Source organism: Musa acuminata, chromosome BXJ3-10, assembly GCF_036884655.1.
Source record: "Musa acuminata AAA Group cultivar baxijiao chromosome BXJ3-10, Cavendish_Baxijiao_AAA, whole genome shotgun sequence".
Classification (NCBI taxonomy): Eukaryota; Viridiplantae; Streptophyta; class Magnoliopsida; order Zingiberales; family Musaceae; genus Musa; species Musa acuminata.
Window position 1 is genome coordinate 26,563,019 of NC_088358.1, and position 9,907 is coordinate 26,572,925.

The 9,907-nt window shown below is 46.5% G+C and overlaps 3 protein-coding genes across 3 annotated transcripts; all 3 read left to right on the plus strand.

Moving 5' to 3' along the window:
- The first annotated feature begins 1,261 nt into the window (after window positions 1-1,261).
- Window positions 1,262-6,164, plus strand: LOC103969750 (MLO-like protein 2). The gene is made up of 14 exons (XM_018819520.2): window positions 1,262-1,512; window positions 1,604-1,661; window positions 1,765-1,922; window positions 2,024-2,140; window positions 2,345-2,405; window positions 2,606-2,694; window positions 2,765-2,839; window positions 2,923-3,011; window positions 3,103-3,152; window positions 3,270-3,310; window positions 3,397-3,570; window positions 3,819-3,854; window positions 3,926-4,054; window positions 4,129-6,164. Exons 1-14 carry the CDS (start codon window positions 1,396-1,398, stop codon window positions 4,453-4,455), a joined length of 1,521 nt encoding a protein of 506 aa, XP_018675065.1. The 5' UTR covers window positions 1,262-1,395; the 3' UTR covers window positions 4,456-6,164.
- On the plus strand, window positions 5,142-6,164 carry LOC135651889 (fasciclin-like arabinogalactan protein 13). The gene has a single exon (XM_065172475.1). The coding sequence runs from the start codon at window positions 5,291-5,293 to the stop codon at window positions 6,038-6,040; it is 750 nt and encodes a 249-aa protein (XP_065028547.1). The 5' UTR covers window positions 5,142-5,290; the 3' UTR covers window positions 6,041-6,164.
- Window positions 6,165-7,593: 1,429 nt separating this feature from the next.
- Window positions 7,594-9,738, plus strand: LOC135650438 (zinc finger protein NUTCRACKER-like). Its single transcript, XM_065169766.1, has 3 exons — window positions 7,594-8,093; window positions 8,190-8,586; window positions 8,693-9,738. Exons 1-3 carry the CDS (start codon window positions 7,988-7,990, stop codon window positions 9,414-9,416), a joined length of 1,227 nt encoding a protein of 408 aa, XP_065025838.1. The 5' UTR covers window positions 7,594-7,987; the 3' UTR covers window positions 9,417-9,738.
- Window positions 9,739-9,907: the final 169 nt, after the last annotated feature.

The following is a 9,907-nucleotide window of genomic DNA, read 5'->3' on the forward strand; positions in this document are numbered from 1 at the left end:
CTGCCTCCCAATAACATAGCTTGCTTGTGCTGGTTGACCGTTTTCCCTTGGTAATCACTGGAACTCCGAATTACGGAAATACTTCTATCAGCCAGCTTTCACGTTATCACCACCCAAAGCACCGAGCTTCTCTAATGGCGACTTTAGGGTTTGTGCTGAGAATCCATATTCTTCTTGTCTGCTCATTCAGAAAGTCAACGACTTAACCAAAAAAAAAAAAAACTCACGATACTTCCCATGTGATGATTCTTAGATTATTATACATCTTGCATGAATCGTTGAGGTAAGAATTGTTAGACAACAGATATGCTGTGACCGGTGAGTCAGCACGGCTAGGTCCACGGGTCGATGTCGGGAGCTTTCTGCAGGGTGATTCGGATGATGAGGTATCCGAGCTCTCGAGAAGGATTGTTGGTTGGCGATGGTCGAGATCAGGGTTGATCGGTGACTCCTTGGTGTCGGGCGAATCATGCTTCCGTGCCAAGTCCCTCACCGTCGATGAGTGGTCGTCCTCCTGCGAAAATGGTCTCCATCGGTTGGTACCCGGCCGTGGCCCCTCCGACGAGCAAGTTAGTAACGATAGGGATTACTTTTTTCCTTCTTTTTTTCTTCTTTCCTTCTTCTGGTCGGAGGCTGGCAAGGGGTTTTATATTGTGACGAGAGAGGGCTGAGGGTGCATTGATTTGGCGTCGTCACTGGCCCCAGAGGGATGAGACGACCTTTCTGACTGGCCGTCACATCGGGGCGTGCAGTGCGGTGTCAGACAGTATTGCCCTGAACTCTCAGGATGGGATGTGTGACGTAGGGCTCTGACTTGACGTCTGTGTCGATAGTGATATGTTCAGACTACCAAAATATACCGTATCAAAAATGACTAAAATTATATGAAAAATGACCTCTAAGATGAGAACATGCTCTAGTTTCTTATTTGACTTTGAATGAATTCTGTGATTTTTCTTCTGGTCAAACACTCCTTGCAGAGGCTTAGCTAGTTTGAATTTTCTTCTCCAAATATTTATTTCTAGGTTTGTATTTCTTGCTGGGATCTTAAGCATGTCCATGAGCGTCCGATGCTACAAGATTAGAAATCAGAACCCACTCACATATGTCCAACGAATCAAATCTCCTAACACTGCCACTCCTTAATATCTTGAATTTTCTGACACGATTACACGCAATAGATTCACCTCCACAAGCAACAACGTAAGACAGCTTCCGGCCGATAAGGCCGCCTACGTTTCTATCTCATCATCTACAGATCAGTTTGACCATAAGCAGGAAATGAAGAAGAAGAGGAGGAAGAAGCAGAGTAATGAAGGAATTGGAAGGCGCACATGAACAGAATGGGGGGTCTTTAAATATGTGGGAGTATTCCAATGACATCGACAGATCGAGATGACGAACCAGGAAGCTTCTCTCGAGGCCACACCTACCTGGGCTGTCGCTGGCGTTTGCTCCATTTTGATCTTTCTGGCTCTCATCATCGAACGCTCTCTTCACCGGTTAACTCTGGTCAGCCATCTCTCTCGTGCATTCCTTTTTTTTTTTTGTCTTCTTTGTTACATTTCATGGCTGATCATACGGACGGTGGTGCCTTCATCAGTTACTTGAGAGAAGAAAGAGGAAGACGCTTAACCAGGCTCTCAACCATGTCAAAGCAGGTGAGTGAAGAATGTGGCTCGAGTACTGGAGGATTGATTCTTGGTTATTACCTCGATTGCCTCTTATATGATCTACGTCTTCTTGGCTGCGTGTTATCATCAGAACTGAGGAATCTGGGGTTCATGTCCTTGCTGTTGACTGTTGCTAAACAACCCATCTCAAAGATCTGCATACCAGCGAGCCTGGGAGACTCCTTTCTTCCATGCAAGGATGCTGCACCGCCAGGCAGATTCGTTGAGGAGCAATCTTGCCAAGAGAAGGTACGGAATGAGTTTGATTAATTGCCTCTATGGGCTCCGCAGAGCAGATAATATCTGTACATATGTTCATGTAAATGATCAAAGTCTTCCCCATTTTGCAGGGAAAAGTATCTCTGGTTTCATCAGTAGGGACTCAGCAACTGCAGATATTGATCATTGTGCTGGCCGTGTTTCATATCCTCTCTTGCCTTGTAACCTTGGTTCTTGGGGAGGTTAAGGTACTCTTCCTGTTCATATACTGAGCAAATGACTTGTAGAACAGTAGCAACTAATATGATTGACAGTATGATGTTAAGTCATTCCACAAAGAATTTGCTTAGAAGCAGAAATCATTTCCACAAAAAATGTACGGGAAAGCAAATCATAAGCAGCAAGTTAGAGTCATACTGTTTGTCTGATCATTTTTTTCTTGTATTGTTCAGATGAAGAGGTGGAAGGCATGGGAAGAAGAAACCAGCACTCTGGAGTATCAGTTATCAAATGGTAATTTTCGCTATTCTTCTCCGAAACACTCGTTTTCAGTATCCACTTTTCTGATTATACAACATGAAAAATTACTTTGACTTCAATGAATGGTAGAATTTTGGGATTGGCTTTATGCTTGAATCAGGTGTGGCTTGTGGGGATTAGTCTTCCTTGTGTTCAATGTTCTGTCACTGATACTAATTTTGAGAGGGATGCAGATCCTCGAAGGTTTAAGCTGACACGGCAAACATCATTTGGAGAACGGCATTTGAAGATCTGGAGTAATCACCATTTATTTGTTTGGATTGTAAGTTAGATCCCTAATGCTATGCCTTCAAATGTAGTTCCATAAACTGACTTGGTGCCCCTTTTTGTAGGTCTGCTTTTTCCGACAATTCACTGATTCGGTCTCGAAAGCTGATTATTTTTCTCTTCGGCGTGGATTTGTTGCGGTAAGGCATAATTATACGCAAGCCATATTGGCATATGGGAAATACTAATTCAACTGATACTATAAGTTTGGCTTGATGGACAGGTTCATTTATCTCAAGACTCCAAGTTCGACTTCCGAAAGTTTCTGCAGAGATCACTGGATAAAGACTTTGCGGTGGTTGTTAGCATCAGGTCTTGATCTGAAACAAAATTCTCTATGCTTACTAAATCCATCAACATGTTACTAGATCACATCTTTTCTACCATTTTCATCTGGCTGCAGCTTCTGGATATGGATGTGTGCTGTGTTCTTCATTTTCTTCAATGCCTACGGTAATGCAACATCATCAATGTTTTCTATGTTTGTCGGCACAAACTTAATTAGATTAGAGTTGCACACTACTCTGCTTTCTGAAATCATCTACTTGTTCATATTTCTTCTACATACAGGATTTTATAGCCACTACTGGCTTCCCTTCGTTCCTCTAGTGGTATGCCCCTTACATTTTCGAAACTTGGTGTATTGAGTCACAAGCCAAGAACTATGATAGGGAAAAAAATGTTCTTCTTGTTGCAGATTCTTTTGGTTATAGGAACAAAGCTAGAGGTCATCATAACAACAATGTGCTTAAAGAGCAGTAATCAGGCAATTGTTGTTCCAGGGACAATAAGCGTGGAACTCGAAAACAGCAACTTCTGGTTTGCTCAACCTCGATTGCTGCTTCACCTGGTGCAGTTCATCTTATTCCAGGTGAGGTCACTCTGTATCTTGCAAGTGAATCAGCTTCCTTTGAGTTAACAGAGCAAGTTGCTTCAGAGGAATACTCTGCCTTGTGAAGATTATACAACAAAGATTTCTCTCACTTCTCCAAATTCACATGTTACTAATGACAAAGAAAAAAAGAGGAAGAGATGCATTTCATCCATTAATAAAGTATACATATATACCAATGAGCACTTGTCTACAGATCTTATTGTAGCTACCTTTGTGCATTGCAGAACTCCTTTCAGCTTGCTTTCTTCACATGGGCATGGGTGGGTATATCATGATCAATCCTGACAACTTCCATCACTCGAGATCTCAAGCTGACATGCTCATGCTGCAGTACAACTTTGGGGTCCGGTCATGCTTCGACAGAGAGGTGGCGGACATCATCTTAAGCTTCGGGACAGGCGTTCTGGTGCAGTTCTTATGCGCTTACGTTACGCTTCCACTCTATGCCTTGGTCACTCAGGTAGGCCATGCCGAAAGCTCAAGGCTCGATCCTATCACGCTCGGCTGTTCATTGTTCGAATCACTTCTCTTCAGATGGGTTCTTCAATGAAGGAAACCATCTTCGCCGACGAGGTTATGGAGGGCCTGAAGAGCTGGAAGAAGAGAGCAAGGAAGAACCTGGCAAACCAGAGATCGGTGCCTTCCGGTACCTTTCTACCGCGGCCGTATACTCGGCTAACGGATGAAGCTTCTTCTTCCTGTGGTCGCACACCGAGAAAGCGAGAGTTCAGGTACCCTTCACGGAGGCTGGAACTACTGGAAGTCCAGAGAGTGGTGGAGGAGGTCATTCAGCACGGTGCCAACAACATGCCCAGTGACGGCGAGGTCTCTTTTGGGCTGTGGAGACGACCAATGAATTAAATGGTCAACATCCAAATCTTCCCATGAAGGGAGCAACATCTCCCAGAGGAAGTTGTATTTGTGGTCACTGCCTTGGATTAACATACCGATATGAACCGGTGAAATAGGACAATTCAACAGTAATAACATATAACAGAGTCCACATGAGTCTCCATCTTCGTCCTGCCATGAAGAGGACTGATGACCAAAGCCAGACTGTCTCAAGACCCCAATAATGCTCCAAGTCCATAGTACTCATCATTAAACGGGAGCTCAGATGGAAAGAACGGCGTCTATACAACGAGAAAGAAGCTCATGTTTGCGAATTAAGCTGTTGAAATGTCTCCTCAGAGGATTGTTATTGCTGGTGAAGCAGTGTCTTCTTCCTGTGCCAGATGGAATGCATGTGGAAGATGGGTACTCACTGAAAGGGGATATTCTACCTAATGGCAGTCTCGTGCAAGCCTGTGTCGATTCGAAGCATCAACTGGTAACTGGGAAACAACCAGAGTTAAAGCATCGTTTTTTGCTATCCTACAGTGATTGGAGTAGGGCAGATGCAGCACTCGGTGGGTAAGCTGTCACAGCAGGACCACTATTGCTCTCATGTCTGGCCTTCCTGATCTGTAAGAAGAGTGCAGAGGGCCATGGCGTGAAATATATGAATGGAAGGAGGTGAGGTGAGGTGAGCTTTATGTTCCACACAAGGTTCCTGATAGGCCTCACTCGCCAACTCCGGTGGCCAGCTCATTCCAACCTTCTTTTCGCTCACTCCACTACAAAGCGCCCCCCCACCCTCACCTCTCTCCCTCTCTGTCATCACCTCCCATCGAGCCATCGACACCATCCATCCCCAATGGCCTCCTCACCCATGCTCATTGGCCTGACCACATTTCTCCTCCTCACCGCGTCCGCCCTCTTCGGCCAAACCGAGTCCAAGGTGGCTCCCGGTCCTAAGCCGGCGCCGCTCAACCTCACCGGCATTCTCGAGAAGGGCGGGCAGTACGGCACCTTCCTTCGCCTGCTGAGAGAGACGCAGGTAGGGGAGCAGATCGAGAGCCAGCTGAACAACTCCTTCAATGGCCTCACCATCTTCGCCCCCACCGACAATGCCTTCAGCAACCTGAAAGCCGGCACGCTCAACAGCCTGACGACCCAAGAGCAGGTGTCGCTGGTCCTCTACCACGTCCTCCCGAGGTACTACAGCCCAACCACCTTCGAGACCACGAGCAACCCGGTGAACACGCAGGCATCGGGGAGGAGCGGCGTCTACACCGTCAACATCACCAGCACCAGCAACCAGGTGAACGTGTCCACCGGGGTCAACCAGACGCCCATCAACAACAACCTCTACTTGGAATTCCCGTTGGCGGTGTACTCGGTGGACAAGGTGTTGCTGCCCGCCGAGCTTTTCGGGGCTAAACCTCCCGCGTCATCACCGTCTCCGGCGGCGACTCCGGTGAAGCCTAAGAAGAGTGCTCCGGCAGCTGACGGGCCTTCCGCGAGCGCCGACACAGCGCCTTCTGCGGCTAGTCGCAAGGGAAGGAGCGCGGAACGGGTCCTGCTTCTGGGGATCGGGTTGGCGTGCGTTGGGAGTCTTCTCTAGGGAGTCCATTGATTGCATGGGACTGTGACTGCGTCGTTGATCTCTTGGGTGTCTGGTTTGCCGTTGTCAGTAAATTCCTGCATGCATTTGTACCTTTTATTTCTACCATTCATGAGTTATTTTATTTGCTCTGTTCAAAAATAATATTTTCATTATCACATATGCAATAATGACATTTTTGGATCAATAATCACAACCTTATAACTTATTATGATATCTTAATTACAATATCAATTGGATGATTAAAAGCTTAAACTGTTTGGAAAGTGTCCCATCTATATTAAATTCCAAAAATGGACAATTAATTTCAATCTCTCCACTTTTTTGCATTTCCCCTGTTCCGCTGCAACCACCATTCACAAGGACGGAGAGGCCACAACCGCTGTCCTCTCCGGCGTCCCCACCGACCACGGCATTAATTAGTGCATGGCCCACGAACACGTCGTCTCTCTCTTGGTGGATTACCGATCACCGGCCCAACGCACGACCCTCTCGCGCAGATCTCTCCATACATTAGAAAGCATAATGTATCTGTGGCGTGGACGGCAATCATTGATGCAGGCCATTAGTTCTGAGGTCCCGTCCATGACGATCACTGCTCCTGGTCCTACTCTCCCCTTCTCCTCTCGATGCTGCCCTCTCCCACACCAAGTTTGAGAATGATGAATGCATACATAAGCGAAGGGCCTGTGGGCTGATATATTGCATTCAACCTCAATAAGACTCATCTCTCTCTCTCTCTCTCTCTCTCTCTCTCTCTTCTCTGACTGAATAGTGTGCTGGACTTAGGGTGATAGAAAAGGGATAAAGGCTTTTCTGGCATCTTTGCAGAAAGTGAAGGTGCTGATATCCACACGTCCAGCGGCTTTGAAATATATTCTGCTGTCAACATAACCATGCAAGGAAACAGACATGCCATTGGTGACAAGATCTCTCTTTTCCCCAAGGCTTACTTCCTCCTCGTTTTACTCTTTCTTTTCTCCTCCGACTCCTCTTACATATTTGAGACGGAGCAGTACTTTTTATTGTGGCGCCCTGCAGAGGAATCTCATGTCGGAAAGGATGTGGAAAGTGGTCGCCGCCATGCCTTGGGCAAGGAGAGAATATCCAAGGGCTTTACAAGACTTCAAATGCTAACCTCCAAATGCTTTGGAGTAAACAAAGATCCCAACCATGGATATCACATGAAAGACCTGTTTGATTGTAGTTAATCCATGCACTGCAGTCAGCCCGGAGGCAACGCATCAGAGCTTAGGCTTTTTTCTAGCTGATGTCTCCTTCCACAAGAAGAATCAAATCGATGGAAATGGAGATGTCATGTGCATTCCGAGTCATCTACACTGATGCAAATTATAAGCATCCAATAGCACGCACCATGCAACACGATCTATCAAAACAGTGGATAAATTCCCACATGCTTTCCTGTCAATTGTCCCGAACAGGTTTTCATGTGTCTTCGGTACAAAGCAACACCGACGAACTGAAAGGATGGATACAAGTGTGGAAAGAGATGGAGTTCAGATATCTGGAAAGAGTCGATAAGCTTGCATGGCATTATTCATGGACAAGCATTCCTTCTCTGTCGTATGCGTCGTCGCATGGCTATGGAGTTCCTACAGCATCCATGGTGGTAGCACGTGCATGAGTAGTCCTAAGGAATCATAGGACGGAGACTGCACCGATGTTAAGTCTAATGAGGATTTGGTCTGTGTGAAACCGTGTAATTAGTCCCTTAATTCATGCCTTGGACCTCGGAAACACACATCGAGCTGTCTGGTACGCCACTCATACTATAAGCTTACCTCTTAGAAATGAGTGTCACCCGAAGGAACGAGAGAGAGGGTTTGTGTTAGATACATCGGCCAAAGTCTTCTTCTCAACGTTTGCTATCCATAAATAGGAGTAGGAAAGTTGGCAATTGTCTTTAGGGAAGCAGAAGGAGAAGAAATGGCCGGAGAAGCAGTTTCAAAGGCCTCCCAACCACTAAATCCATGTCCTGATCCCAATCTTCCTCCTGTGGTCAAGAAAAAGAGAAACCTCCCAGGAACACCAGGCAAGCATCCATGACTAACACATTGGAATGGAGCTTCTCTCCTCTCTTCTCTCTTCGATGGTAGTTTCAGCTTGACTAAGCTCTTTGTATCAACAGATCCTGAAGCAGAGGTGATTGCGCTCTCCCCGGGAACCCTCTTGGCCACCAACCGATTCCTGTGCGAGATCTGTGGCAAAGGCTTCCAGCGAGACCAAAACCTGCAGCTCCACAGGCGAGGCCACAACCTACCATGGAAGCTGAAGCAGAGGAGCGGCAAGGAGCCGAGGAAGCGGGTGTACGTGTGCCCGGAGGAGAGCTGCATCCACCATAACCCCGCGCGGGCGCTTGGTGATCTCACGGGCATCAAGAAGCACTTCTGCCGCAAGCATGGCGAGAAGAAGTGGAAGTGCGACAAGTGCTCCAAGCGGTACGCCGTGCAGTCCGACTGGAAGGCCCACTCTAAGACTTGCGGCACGAGAGAGTATCGCTGCGACTGCGGCGTCCTTTTCTCCAGGTATATTAATTGCCGTCTCTTTTGCTACGCGTTTGGATTGATCTAAAGGCTGTTCGCCGAAGAGGAAATCCAATTGGATTAATTGGAAGTTTGTCTCGATGAACAGGAGAGATAGCTTCATAACCCATAGGGCTTTCTGTGATGCTCTGGCTGAAGAAACCGCAAGAGTTTCAGCAGCATACACCATGACGAACACGACATCGATCGGCAGTGTCGATTCTCTTCTTCAAGATGGTGTAATGACACCCAACATATGGAAACATCTTTCGCCAAATCTTAAGCCAAACATTATGGATCGTGAGGTTGGTCAGCAGGATAGACACGGGTGTTCATCGTGGATGGGCCATGGAGGTCAGCTCGATAATGCCTTTGATGGAACTACTGCTATGTCTGAGATCAACCAAGCTGGGTTGGTCGACAGTCAATTGAGTTGGATCCATTGCAACAAGTTGTCGTCATTGCCAACTTCAAACACTTTGAAGCCTCTCACGGGAAGCGTTCCTTCCTTGTTTACTTCTCTGCCTCACCGTCCTGCTCCCGATATATCTGCCACGGCATTGCTGCAAAAGGCTGCACAAGTCGGCGCGATCTCCACCACCCCATTCTCGGGGAGCTTTGGGCTGCCCGAGTGCCAGAACACAAGCGCCGGTGACGGCAGCGTCTTTGATGGCTTGCTCATTCATGAATTCGCTGCGTCGAACACGGACGAGGTAAATTACATCACAAGGAGCCGCAGCATGCTAAGAGATTGTCTTGGAGGAGAGACCCGGGACTTCTTAGGAGTTGGGGTGCAGACTCTTTGTCAGCCATCAGCAAATGGATGGATCTGAGCCTGCTCGAGGGTGAACGGCAACAAGAAAGAGATGACCATACTTCGCACTTTGCAGGGGAGGAGACAGGTGCTGATTGATTACTGCTTGCTCTACGGGAAGACGAAGTCATCCGAAAGTAGCAGCTGCTCCTTGAAACGGCTGCTTTTGTTTGGAGAAGAAAGGTGGGAGTGTTGGGAGACGAGGAACACCTTCCCCTTCATTTCCATTACTGCACTAAGCTTCATTTCTTTCAAGGTTGTCTTTAATGTAAGCTGGAATTAAGTGCTTCTGGTGGCACAATGCATGAATTTTTCTTTCTAAATATATTTTTTTTGACAAGTCCAAAAATGGCAAAAAGTTGTCTTGGCAAGTCCAATTAATTTATTTTGCATTATAATTACAAATCAAGAAAAATAAAATATATAAAATAAGAGTAGGAATTAATATAGTAATATTTCTCAATATTTTGTCCATCATATTTTTGCACCACCTTTTTTTTAAAACATTTC